This window comes from Botryllus schlosseri, chromosome 10 (genome assembly GCF_051294905.1).
Source record: "Botryllus schlosseri isolate E-star chromosome 10, Bs_hap1, whole genome shotgun sequence".
NCBI lineage: Eukaryota > Metazoa > Chordata > Ascidiacea > Stolidobranchia > Styelidae > Botryllus > Botryllus schlosseri.
In genome coordinates this window covers 25074491-25088970 of record NC_137245.1, presented here as the reverse complement: position 1 = coordinate 25088970, position 14480 = coordinate 25074491, and the positions used below count along the sequence as shown (strand labels likewise).

Genomic DNA, 14480 nt, shown 5'->3' with positions numbered 1-14480 from the left:
TGTATAGCAACAACCATACCACAAATAATGACGTCACTAGCATGAAATTTCGAATGAGAGAGGTTCAATGTTCTATTTTTAGGTGGTACACGAACTCCTTTTGTTGACAAAGTTTTGGTTGGTGTATTTTGATAAAAGTCGACTACAAGGCACACAAATGGAAGCGTGTACGGCCCCTCCCGACAACGCGAAATCCGCCGTCTCGATAATTATTCGCACAAATCGGATTATGTAACAGATGTTTGCCGATGGCAGAACTAATGGCCTTCGATCGCTCAGCATCAAGCTTGAGCGGACGAGGTAAGGGTGAGCTTTTCACCGAGTGTAATGACGTGTTCTGATAAATCTGACGATATGCTGGTTTATATGTTCCTGCAAACACTTTGACGTTCTTCCCACGTAGCCAAATCAAAGTGGCAGTTATATTCGTACACTACATTACTTTGTTGAAGTGCAGGGAGCACGTCTTTGCGTGTTGAAGGGAGCAGTTGTGTAGTAAAAATCACATTGGTTATGGCTGTGTCGTCACACTTACTGACCGCAGAAATGAATTGTTTTTCAAATCGAGTGGAAATGGGACCATCTACCTTGCATCAATTTTACAACACCAGACGATGTATTTATTCTGCCACAGTATCACGGTACACTCCAAAAATTGCATCAATTTGTGATTGCATCGCGAAGATGCATATTGCGATTTTCTTCCTCTATGCAACTGAATTGCAATTTGCAAATAATGTCAAATTTTATCAATATTGTTACTAATAACAGCGATTGATGGTACATAGACATTCCATTTTAGTTATTATTAGTAATCTAAAGATACCTTTGAAAGCAATTGTTTTCATAATAAAGGAAGTTGGAATCGGAGTCGGAGTCAGGGTTATTTTCACAAACTCCGACTCCGACTCCAGTCAGTATTTTTGCCACGACGCCGACTCCAGGCACTATAGTTTTCACGACTCCGACTCCGACGCCAAGGCGTGCGAAAAATTAAGCGAAAATTTAGCTAGACTCAACTCCGACTCCCCAGGCCTAGTCATGTTGCCAATTGAGATATCGGTCAAAATATCTTTGGTACGCTATATTCCTACTTAACATAATGTCCCAAGAGTATTTAGTATAATTATGGCTCTACAGCAGTGGTTCCCAACCCTTTTCCACCCACGTACCATTTCGAGGTTTTATGCAGTGCTCGCGTACCCCCTACATAAGTTACGCGTTCCGAAGTCAGTCAAATTTTTTCTGCCATTTATGACGTCATAATCACGTATTTGTCCTATGCGAGGTGTAATAACAAATTCTATTAAACTATGGCCACCCCCGGCACGCGTGCCATTTGTGGCACGCGAGATGATTTTTCATGGCACGCCAAATGATTTGACGGAAACAAATATTATAACCATGTATTGCAAGAAGTGAAACAAAAGTTTTTTAAATGTACAAAGCTCGTATAGGCGAACCCAAATTATTTCGTAAATAAACATAAAATAGAGTATTTTTGTCAGATTTTATTTATCTAGCAAAATTTCTCGCGCTTTGCGTGATTTACTGGGTCCTGATTTCGTTATTATATTTCTTTTCAAATATGCATAATCTGCAGAAATGAGTCCACCCGTATTAGCAGTTATGAAAGAACGGCAATTTATAATACTGTATAAAAACGTTTGAACGCTTTAGTGCTGCGTGCGGGAGCAAGACTATAGTATGCTATATGAACCGGCATTTCGGCGCTGGGCATTTTCACGCTAGGAGGCATGACCTGGACATAACGTTTGGGGAAAACATCCGACCATTCGACTCCGTGCGGTTAGTGCGCTGTCAAAATGAATGGCGGCGATAATGAATAAAAATAACCGCTACATTCCGGCCAGAACGTTCGACACTGATGTGTCCACTGTCCAGGCGCCGAATGGTAAATTCGACACAGCTTGGTCCCCGCGTATCAAATGAGGCCCGCCGAAGATAATAATGAGTCCTGTGTCGGACTTCGAATTTGGAATCGTGTTCGTCTCACGAAAGGAGATATTCTTTTAGTTTCGTCTGATATGTCTTATCGATTCCAATATATCTGGAGCAACGACCTTGGCCGCTTTACCGCAACCTTTCGAGCTTTGCAGACAAATCTAGTGTCAGACCAACCCTAATGTGGCATCAAACCGACATGTATGATACAGAAGTGGGCACATTTTTCACCATCAGGCCATATCATCGTAACAACATTGATGTGCCTGTCATTTATCGGCTCTATTATGGAACCGAACACAGCGGACTTGGAAACGATCAAAGCAACCACAGAATATGGCTATCGATCACAGCGCGACTAAAAATAAATGGTGCAAATATTACGTATATTGAGCATATTACATATAGTGCGGAAGCGACCAAAATTTATTCCCTTCGCGACCAATACTTTAAGATTCACTGGCGTAACTGATGCCGTTGCCAGCTGAAATTAAGCGGTTGGTGAGATTCCTTGCTTGAAACGCTAAATATCACAAAATTAAAAATGTTTGGCACTCGAGTTGGTAATATTTTGTCATTTTGGCAAGCTGCATGCGAAAGGTTGCCGGGCCCTGAACTTGGCATTATCAGCCAGGGTTGATGGAATGCGTGGAATTGTTTTTTTTCACCACCAGTCGCAAGAAGAACAACATAATGAAATAACAACAAAAAAAACTTGAAATCAACACCACCTGAACTAATAACTCCTTTCGGTCGAAAAAACACAATCTACTCGCGTACCGCACCAGGCAGACCTTCGCGTACCACTAGTGGTCCACGTACAGCAGGTTGGGAACCACTGCTCTACAGCATGCTGTAACAAACTAAAAACCTAGTTAGTTGGAAAGCCAACTATCTACTGTTTTTTAGTAGTTCTAGTTCTAGTTGTGGATTTTGTAGCGACGACCATTAAAACTAACATCAGAACTATTCAATTCTCAAAATCCTCAACTATGTTAGGACTAAACTAGAATTACCAAAAAACAGTAGATTGGTGTAGTTTGTAAATGTCTGGTTTGAACGGTTTTTAGTAACCCACTAACATGCACCTGGATCTCAACCCTTTCGCTCTTTTATCACCGCCCACGGAATACATGCGGTCATTAATTACGAGCGCAGAAAAAACAGCTCGCGGGTTATGCATACTAGCAAATTTCGTCCACTGTGACGTCTTCGAGTCAAAATGTTCCACGGAAGCAAGCCGCATCTCCGGTGCAAAGTCACTAGACGAATATCCACCTAAACACAGTCGCAGTACTGAAGGTATTGAGATATACAGCGTTTTAAAGTTCAGAGAAAATATCCTACCCAATACAAACACTTTTTGCTCGTAAAAGACTGACGAAGGCATGGCTCTTGATTGCGACATAGATGGACGCGACGACCACTTCTCTTCGAATGCATCATAACAATTCACCGAACTGAGAATGTTGCATTCTTCTAGCCCGCCAACACACCATATCCTTTCTATAATACGATTCACTCATTTATCACACAAAGTTCACAAGTAAACTGATACATATATAATTGCATAATTCCACGAAAGAAGGTTGAACTTTCATCATATATTCACATTTATGAGACATGTTCCGAGGCTTGACTGCTAAGTCTACACAAGGCTTATAAGATTCAGGGCCTATATCGGGCAGATCCAACAAAAAAGAAATACGAGTCAGATCCAATGTTAGTCGTGTTAATTAGTTAGCTGCTAAATTAGTCGAACGTGCTTGATGAGGTGCAATGCGGTGTTGGGATGACTCGAGTCATCCCAATACTGACTCAAGTCACCTTTTTCTTATGACTGGACGGGACTCGAGTCACTTTGCTAAAATGACTTGACTTGACTTGACTCGGCGTATCAGAAATGTAGATTGACTCGTGACTCGGAGCAAAATTCACGAGTCGATTTCAAGTTATCAAGTAATCGGTGTCGATAAAAATCACTGTATCTTGCATTTGTTCAGAATGTTCGAGAAACGCTGTTGTAACCCGTGGGAGCGACCAATCATTCAATGATCGTGCGTTTTACTGGGCCCCCATTGCACTCTCACAAATAAATTGACCGCAAACGGAGTGATCGAAACCTACAGCTTACGTTGTCGTAAACTAGTATAGTAAAGTACTTTAATTGCAAAATATCTATTTCTGTTCTCTGTTCTTACCTTAACCAAACCACTTGTTTTATTAAAATTGAATTGTGACTTGACTCGTGACTTGACTTGACTTGACTCGACTGGACTCGAGTCAACTAGAAAAATCGAGTGACTTGACTTGACTCGAGTCACCTTCGAAAATCGATTGACTTGACTTGACTCGAGTCAAAATGTGCAATGACTCGAAATGACTCGTGACTCGAAGGTAGTGACTTGATCCCAACACTGCTGCAATGCGTGAGTAAGTCAGGTACTGGGACATGAAACCCAATATTCAAGTCAATTTATTTCATCGATGGTACTCGGACGGTAGATCCAAAGTTGGGTACCTAGAAAATTTTCAGCCTTCCCCTATTAGATTAGAATTAAAATTATAGCTACACATTTTCAAATTAGAAGTAGAATTATAGCAACACAGCTTTTTCCAAATTCGACTAGAATTAGAATTACTGAACTCGCAAAAACTTGGACATTGAATGAAGTTCAGGTCATAGCAAATTACAGTTCATTTTCATGAGCATGAGAATGGCAAATGTGGGTTTGGCTCGTTCCGCACTACACAATTCTACTGTAGCATTTTTTGGACAACCAGAAATTGGATCATAATTAAAGTGATAGCATGGAAACATTTCACAAATTAGATTAGAATTCCATTACCGGCATTTCGATCCACTTAATCAGATAACTAGAATTATCTGATGCATGTAAACATTGTATAGTTTCATAACCGTGGACGATGTGGGAGATGAGCGCACATCCGGCCCACCTGCCCTACCTTTCAAAACTTTTCATCCTGCCCGCGAGCCTGAGGGGTTTTGCCTGCCTACCTTACTCCATTATGTAGCAAATGACTAGTGCATTCGACATACCTCTTTCGACAACTACCGCATGGTGATGTCGAGAGTCTGGCATTCGTTGTAAATCGCTCCAACAGTTTCTAGTCGGGTCGAAGCATTCGACTGCATTAGTCTTGCAGCTGTCTTCATTTCCAGCGGCTCCAATAACATAAATGTTACCTGCCATAATTGCCAACAGATTTGGTTTGACACATGGGGTAGTCCAGATATCGGCAACTTTCCGAATGCACCGAGCCAAAATGTCAAAATATTACTAACTGGCGGGCCAATCAGTTTTAATTTGATCATATTTTGCGTTTCAAACAAGGAATCCTACCCACCCCGTATTTGCAACTAGCAACGGCATCGGTTACGCCAGAGATTCTTGAAGTATTGTTCGCGAAGGGTATAGATCAGTGGTTCCCAACCGGTGGGGAATTCCCCACTGGTGGGGAATGCAATGGTTTCTGGCGGGGAATAGACTCAATTGTTAAACATTATATATAGGATAACTACGGAGATACATATGCGATGACAGTTACCAGTTAGCTGCTCTGGAATGTATGTACCGCATCGAAATGTATAGCGTGTTGTTCACGAAAACTAATTTCAACTCAGGATAACCAATGACGGCGTCAAAAACGCATCCAGCACGATCAGTATGACATGAAATAACGCTTTCGCTAAATTTTGCGGGTTACCGGTATCTGTTCACAATACGATTCATTTTACAGTTATAGGCGATCGTCATGCGTACTGGTCTGGTTTTGCAATAGCAATTCCCTGCTAACGTATGGTTAAATGTTATGGAGGGGCAATTTAAAGGGTATATAGGAGTTTTGGCTGGTGGACAATGAAGACGCGGAATAAATCTGAAGTGGAGAATGGAGACAAAAAGGTTGGAAACCACTGGTATACCGCACTATACCTGACTCTGGGAAGGGAAGATCCGTAAACGCGCCCGTTTCCTTCTCTCCTTTTTTCTCTTCTCAAACGGATGCGTGAGAGAGAAGAGTGACGAGAAAAAAAAATGAGAAGCAGAAAGATCAAAGTGTGACAAGTCGCATGCGTTTGCTTTCACGCGTATTTCCACCCGTCAAGCGCTATCTCGATGACGGGAAAACTATTGTGACGTTTGGTTAGCGCCTACCTAGGTTGCAGTGGTCGAACTCTTAGCTATATTCTCTACACGTCGCAATACAGTAAGTGCTTTGGCAGAAAATATGAAAATTCATGGTGAAAAGTTCATTTGTTTGATGTCATGGGTTTAGTAGGCCTGTATGCACCATGCAGCACTTTACGTTGGCCACTTTCACGTCTTCGGTTCTCGCGCCGCTTCATGAACCGACGCATGTTACTATTCTGATACAATATATTATCATAGCCAGGAAAATATCACAGTAACGCAAGTTTTCGTATTATCCGAGGTCCAAATCACATTCATCGTTTGGTCGCTGTCACGGCTGGGCGCATGTTGTTTACTATCAATTGCGATGGCGCAATCTCACTAATATCACTGAAATAGGAAAACAAGACGATTCCACATCCACAGGCGTTACGGACGGATCGTGTATTCCGGCTTTGTAGTTAATGTATGCAGTATTTGCATCATTTATGATTAGTCGAGCTATGATCGATATTTTGTGGTTGCTTTGCTCGTTTCCAGCTCCACTGTGGTCGGTACCATAGCCAAGAAGTGACAGGCCCGTCATATGGTCTTTGCGATTATATTAGGATTACGATATTTTGGAATCGGGAAAAAAGGACACTTTTACCAAATCATAAAGTTAGTTGATCAAAACTGAAAACAGCTGATTTCACTATTTTTGATGTAAAATTTCGTGGGTTGATTAAAAAAGGTCATCACTTTCGATCGAACCATGAATTTCCTATTTTGCGTCATTTATGCCTATTTTCCCTCGAATCTCTCCATTTTCTTAGCTGTAAAAGTTGTAAAGCAGGACGAATTGTCAAAAAGAAAGACAATTAGGCGTCCTTGCAAAAGGAGGACCTGAACAAGGAGGACAAATCCTCCTAAAGGAGAACGTATAGTAAGTGGTAACCCTAGATTATATGGCCTGACGAATGTGACGATGAAAAATGTGCCTACCCCTGCATCATAACAATCGATTTGATGTCACATTAAGGTTGGCCTATAGATTGGTCTGCTAAGCTCCGAAGGTCGCGGTTTAACAGTTAAGGTTGTCGTTGCTCCAGTTATATTGGAATCTCTTACACGTACCAGGCGAGACTAAAAGAATATCTTCTTTCGTGAGACCAACACGATTCCAAAGCCGTATTTCGACACGGATCTCATTATTTTCCTCGGCGGGTCTCATTTGATACATGCGGCTCAAGCTGCGGGCGCTTGTCCTTTCGATGCGTGGACAGAGGACATATTAATGTCGAACGTCTTGGCCAACATGCGGCGGTTGTTTTATTTCAGGGTTTTATCGTCGCCAATCACTTTGGCAGTGGCCACACAGCACAGAGTTGCACGCGGGTCACATACGTTGCCCGAAACTTTTTTCTTGGACGTTTCTCCCAGCGCCTAAATGCCGACTAGGTTGCCGTTCTTTCATAATTGCTAATACGGTCGAAATCATTTCTGTATATTATGCATGTTTAAAAAAATATTTTCTATGTATCTATTTAGGGGGAGGGTGGTTTCCCACGTTATAATCAAGTATTGCGGTTCCAGTAAATCGCGCGAAGCGAAGAGCGAATTTTTCTCGATATAAATTATTATTATTATTATTGATGAAAAGTTGAGTGACGCTTTTCGCCTGTGAGGCCAGGTGCGTCACGGACTAGAATGAGCGATCGATATATCAAAATGTCGGCAAGAACCGATTTACAAGTAAGTACCACAAGATAGAACAAATTCTGCAACATGGGATAACATTTCGTGGATGATCAGTAGATTTCCGAGTGTTGCAGTGATTTTGAGCTCGCGCGCCCTGTCTAATAAAAAGGTCCGATGAAAATCATATCTATTGCAGTGCAGCAAAAAATGCTCGACTGTTTCAGGTACTGTACAATGGCCGCATAGGTCGGTGTCGCTACATCCAATTTTATATAAATGCGCTTTCAGGCGGCAATGGCCTGAACGAAGCCGAAATATTAATCGTTCGTAAAGCCTATGTCGATGCATGGATGGAAAGTGACCATCAGTCAATGATCTATGGAAATTTCGATAGTGACCTCCTCGCTCATTTCGTTGATATTCGGCGTTCCAGGTCGCTCTACAGTATTGACGTACTTTGGCTTTCGCCTCAGCGTGGCTAAATTCGTCTGGAAGCGACTGAGAAGGGGTATTTTCGATATCGGTCCTGGCAGCTTGCCTAGCCAATTTATCGGCTAACTCGTTACCAGCGATATCAGCATGCCCCGGTACCCAGGCCAGGACAACGATGGTGCCTTTCTGAATCGCTCGATTCAGCAAGCGACCACATTCAAATATAACATTCTGCGTTTGCTGTGCCTGCAAGTTGGTCATAGCGGATAGTACGCTCAGGCTGTCCGAGAGAATCAGATATGTTTGATGGTATGAGCCATTCTGGCAGATCCATTTTAGAGCGTGTAGAATGGCTTGTGCTTTTATGGAAAAGATTGACTTTATGGCGGAACACGGCTGAGAAAAGTTTATCATCAGCGACGGGATGGTAAATGCAAAACCGGCTCCTTCTGCTGATTTAGAGCCGTCAGTGTATATTTCAGTGGCCTCGTTATATCGTTCGAATATGAAGTCCAGGACTATGGGTTTATGTGACAGAGGTGCGATATCTTTTTTAATGATTTTTGCAAGGTCTAAATCAATGGTAGGTGATTGCATCAGCCATGGAGGAAAATCTGGAAGAATTTTTCTTTCCAGGACAAGGTTATTCAGAGACTCGACATTAGTGGCGATGTTGAAGGTAATGAATTTTGGGTTCATGAGGCTATATATCTCCTGCCAAGAGTATTCAAGCACTCCTAATGTTGGGTGTTCGTGAGCCTGGTAGCGTCTAAGGTGGTAGCGATAGTTAAGGCTAAGCTGTTTGTGGCGTAGATGGAGAGGAAGTTCGTCACATGATGCTTCCAGTGCACAAATGGGGGTGCTGCGCATTGCTCCGCAGCAGAGGCGGAGAGCTTGATTTCGTATGGTGCGTAACTTGTCCAGATACTTTTTTGGGGCGAAGTAATATGCTGGTAACCCATAGTCAATAAGTGATCGTATCAGCGCCCTGAAAAGCTGCAGCAATGGTTTTTTACTCGCTCCCCATGCGGTGCCAGTCACGACTCTGATTAGATTCAGTCTGTTTGAGCACTTTTTGGAAATCGTATCGATATGTTGCTTATAGTTAAGCAATTTGTCAAATGTGATACCCAAATATTTGTAGGTGTCGACAAATTCAAGTTCATGGTCACCAGTTTTCAAGATGAGTGGGGGAATTTTCCTTTTCTTCGTGAATAGCATGCCTACAGTCTTGGCCTTACTGATGGTAAACCCCCATCTAGAACACCAGTCGCTTATTACATCGAGTGATGATTGAATGTAAGACAAGAGGGGCTGGATAAGAAGACCGCTATCCCAAACAGCGCAGTCATCTGCGAACACCGCATGTTCAGACCGATGGCCTAACGAGCTCGGTAAATCATTGATCATGACCGCAAACAGCAAAGGGCTGAGAACGCTTCCCTGTGGTATACCGTTCTGCAGTACGTAACTGTCGGAAAGAGTGTTCCCTACGGTCACCTGGAAAGTTCTGTCAGAAAGGAAATTTGTAATCCATCGGTGCATGTGTCCGCGTATTCCGAGTTGGTATAATTTGTACAGAAGTGCGTGGCGCCACACCATATCGTAGGCTCGACTTATGTCTAAGAAAACCGCTACCACCGACCGCTGATGATGGATATTATTGTAAATCGTGTCGTGGAGACGCAGTATGTGGTCCAGGGTGCTTCGATCACGCCGGAAGCCGGACTGTGAGGGATATAAATAAAATCTGCCCGAAAAGACTCATTACTTTTATGTTGATTTACGAAAGAATTTTAGGTCACCTACAAGCTTTGTACATTTACAAAACTTCTGTTTTACTTTTTGCAAAACAAGGTTATCATATATCGAGTGTGTCATATCATTTGGCGTGCCATGACAAATCATCTCGCGTGACGCAAATGGCACGCGTACCGGGGGTTGGCAACCCCCGGACTCGTCAATGCGGATGTAAATATGGAACAGACAACATTAGCGCATATTGATTGGGTTGACAATGGGGTAATGAGGACAATTGTCTGAAAACATCTAATTTCTATATTAACGAGATCATATGTATATCGTATATTAGGGCTGTTCAAAAAGAAACTTTTTTTTCCAAATCTTTCTCGCTACTTGATTATAAATCGTCAGGTTGCCTAAAAAACGATTCACGCCAAGTTTGACTCAATTTCGAGTCGATGCCGATTTATAACAAATTGAAATTCGGCTATTTTTGAAATAATAGTATTATTATTATATTTACGGTGAACAATTTCGTCACACCGACATGACCAACAGCCGTGTTCCGGATATGCCTGAAGAAGCAGGGATGTCTTTTCCACTTGTTTTGATCTTGACTAGGGCCTATGTTGGAGTTTGCATAAAGACATCGCCAGTAAATAATAAAAAAAGATATGAGCGGATTAGCAGGAAATTGGTCGACTTCATTGAAATAGACACGTAAGGGAAGAGGGCGCAGCTTATTTTTGTCCTTGATGTTTTTTGCGGCATATACCCCGACTCATGATACACATACACACGATCAGTGCATATGCATACCATGAGTGCATGATGTGCATATGCCGCTGGACAAGGAAGTGCAGATATAGCCTTTACGGCTTTCTAAGTCATGCACCACCTCTCCAAGCTATCCCAGTAGCCTAATGCATGATCGCCAAGCAGGGAAGTCATGGATACCAGTGTTGCTAATCAGGTTTTTGGTCTGACCCGGCCAAGGATCGAACCCACGACCTACCGATCAAGAAGCCGGACGCTTCACCGTTACGCTGCCTTGTCGGTCGTTTAAAGTATGGTGATATAATTTGCGAATAAGGTACTTTTCACACTTAAATTATCGACCACAAAATCGAAATAAACTGACAAGCAGGTAAAACACTGGTAAAGAACTGGTCAAAACAATTGTGACTTATGGAATATATTTTCAGTGGAATTTGATTATCCTTCATTATATGTAGTGAACTCGGCTTATGTATCGATAGGATGCTCGAGGAATCTCGCCTTTGGGTCATTATAATAAGCACAATTTTTCCTCCAGTCAAAAGTAATTTTGTTCTTGTCATTTCATGTCATTGGCGATATTCGGTGGCAACCATTTATTTGTCTTCGTTCAACCTAGTAGAACGCCGATGCTTTGAATTATACTTTTATCAGGGGTTTAGGGTATTGAAAGACACCCAGATGACTAAGGTGCTTTTATAGACTTGATGTGTCATCATTTGGTTTCTTGAGGCTTGTAAAGTTTTCTAGCATATAAAACATGGTATCAACACTTATGTTGGTTGAAACGAAACGAAACGAAACGAAGAGGCAGATCGGCTCGCAAAATCCGCAGCATCAGACGAAAGTCCTGACATAGCTCAGTCCCACAGTCTAACTCCAAAAGAATGCAGATCCATCGTTACTGGCTATTGCTGGAATAAGTGGAAGTCTGAACTAGTCAACGAAGACTCGCAATACCAAGGTCTCATTCGCACTAATGCAGAATTTCGCGGAATTTCTTGTCTCCCACGTCGTGAGTCGTCGATCTTGATCCGACTCCAAACTGGCCATTGCGGGCTGAACGAACATTTGCACAGGATCGGATGCCTTGAAAATTGATTATGTGAACTCTGCGCACAGCCTGAATCAATGGAACATTTCTTGCTAAAATGTCCGAGATACTCAACTAATAGACAATATATCATCAAAGCTGCAAGGAACCTTGGCTCGTTAACACTGTATTATCAGAAATTCTTACTAGCCCTTTCACTGCAACGCCTATTATAGAATTTGCACTCCTGTCGAATCGAATAATTTAAAAGTCTTGTTCTAATCAAACTTTCGGCCTGGTGCACAAGGCCACAGTAGCCGGCCATCAATAAAAAACCCATACCAGCCAACCAACACTTATGTGAAGAAACAGAAATGCTACTTAGACATCGTTTGTATCCTGTAATTAGGTACGCAGTTCAAAGTAGACGGGTCAGGGATTGGCTGCAAGCATCATTTATATGATATGTTGAAGTTTCTGTGCCCTATCCCAGTTATACAGGGCATACCGATGTCTCCCAGCCCATTTTAAAAGTTTTTACTGATAGTGTGGTTGTGATTCCCAAAATCTCATCCACAGAGACATCAATTGCGTTCCTCAACAGCCCAGTGTTCGAATATTTATATGCTATTTGACATTGACTGATCCAGGGCGTCAAAATGGTGCTGATTGCAATTGGGAATAAGATACGACAATGAATATTATTTATGAATAAGAATTTCTGGTACTTTACATAGCATTGATACCAGTGTTGGGATGACTAGAGTCATGACTCGACTCGAGTTGGACTCGAGTCACCTTTTTCGTATGACTTGACTTGACTCGAGTCACTTTGCTAAAATGACTTGACTTGACTTGACTCGGCGTATCAGAAATGTGAATTGACTCGTGATCCGGAGCAAAATTCACGAGTCAATTTCAGGTCATCAAGTAATCGGTGTCGATAAAAATCAACTGTATCTTGCCTATGTTCGGATTGTTCGCGAAACGCTGATGTAACGCTTGAAAGCGACCAATCATTTAATGATTTTGCGTTTTACTGAGCTTCACTTGTGCTCTTACAAATAAATTGACCGCAAACGAAGTGATCGAAGCTTACAGCTTACGTTCTCGTAAACTTGTATAGTAAAGTAATGTCTTTTCTCTGTTTTTACCTTAACCAAACTTCTTGTTTTATTGAAATTGAATTCGAATATAGTTATATATAATATATATAATATAGTTCGAATATAGTACTCAACCATCGGCGCACGCTCGAATTGTATCAGATCAATTTGTAAATGGGTAATGTATTGCATCCTATCAATTCGTATCTATTCTCCATTTTGTTTGGTAGCTATAAACTCAGGTTTAGCAGTTCTACGTTTATGTGAGCGATACAACACATTCTTGTGCGTATATTTAACTCTATATTCGTTCATCGGTTCAAAATCAATGACCACTCAATCTGTATTTCAGACATCTAGCAAATTGCAAATTGCAATGACGTTATCATGCCTCATACCTCGAAAAGGCAACTTGACTTGAATTGTGACTTGACTCGTGACTTGGCTTGACTTGACTCGACTTGACTCGAGTCACCTCCAAAAATCGAGTGACTTGACTTGACTCGAGTCACTTTTAAAAATCGATTGACTTGACTTGACTCGAGTCAAAATGTGCAGTGACTCGAAATGACTCGTGACTCGAAGGTAGTGACTTGATCCCAACACTGGTTGATACTAGAGCTTTATATGTGCTCGAAACTTTGCGAGCTTCAGGAAAACCAAATGATAACTCACTGAGCTTATAAGGCACATTAGCCATTTGCTGGTGTTCCAATATCCCCTGAAACCCCTTCTTGTCATAGAATAATAAAACGTATTGATCTTCTACCACGATAATTGGAGAGTTGGAGACTATTAGATGGTATCCAGCGAATATGGAGAATGGCGTGAAGAGAGGACGATAACTTTCGATAGGAAGAAAGTCAGTCACGATTATTATCAACCGTTGGGGTAATAATTCTCGAGAAGAATATAGATATTGCCTATCACTTGAGAAATATATATACCGGTGTTTTACCTGCTTGTCAGTTTATTTCGTTTTCGTGGTCGTTAATTTTAGTGTGAAAAGCAGTGTTGGGATCACGTCACTACCTTCGAGTCACGAGTCATCTTGAGTCATTGCACATTTTGACTCGAGTCAAGTCAAGTCAATCGATTTTTGAAGGTGACTCGAGTCAAGTCGAGTCAAGTCAAGTCACAAGTCAAGTCACAATTCAAGTCAAATTGAATTTTCAAAGTATGCGTGAGGATTCAAAGTCATTAATTTTGCTAGATGTGTGCAAGACAGATTGATTGGTCATATACCTTGAATCAAATAACGAGTATTAAGTTAAATATACGTGCAAAAAGGCGTTGTATCGCTCACGCACACTTAGAGCCGCTAATAAAATACGTGAGCCAGAATAGAGGATCGAATACGAAGCGCCGAGAAGTTGAAACAAATTGATATGGTACAATACACTACCCATCTACACATCCGTGAGATTATAAACGCATAAACTTTATTCGTTCTATTCAAATCATACAAGAGGGTTGTCTAAGGTGAGCACTTCGCGATGTAAGCACTGAGCCGCCTAACAAACAAAGATACGTTGCTAATCCAGGGTTGTAATGACTCGAGTCATGACTCGACTTGAGTCAGACTCGAGT

The 14480-nt window shown here is 41.7% G+C and overlaps 1 protein-coding gene across 2 annotated transcripts; it reads right to left on the bottom strand.

Annotated features, from left to right (window-relative positions):
• Positions 1–980: 980 nt before the first annotated feature.
• LOC145448970 (kelch-like protein 41) lies at positions 981–5326 on the bottom strand. 2 transcript variants are annotated; one of them, XM_080327428.1, is made up of 3 exons: positions 5027–5326; positions 3313–3471; positions 981–3243 (listed from the first exon to the last, which is right to left on the bottom strand). In XM_080327428.1, exons 1-3 carry the CDS (start codon positions 5178–5180, stop codon positions 3032–3034), a joined length of 525 nt encoding a protein of 174 aa, XP_080183554.1. In that variant the 5' UTR covers positions 5181–5326; the 3' UTR covers positions 981–3031. The 2 variants fall into 2 exon arrangements, with proteins under 2 accessions (XP_080183554.1, XP_080183553.1); XM_080327427.1 differs by having other exon boundaries at positions 981–3471.
• Between the last annotated feature and the right edge of the window lie 9154 nt (positions 5327–14480).

Coding starts and splice junctions, on each gene's coding strand:
- LOC145448970 (XM_080327427.1), bottom strand. CDS start 5,180: ATGGCAGGTAACATTTATGTTATTGGAGCCGCTGGAAATGAAGACAGC. Junction 3,472..5,026: donor TGCGGTAGTTGTCGAAAGAG/GTATGTCGAATG, acceptor ATCGTATTATAG/AAAGGATATGGTGTGTTGGC.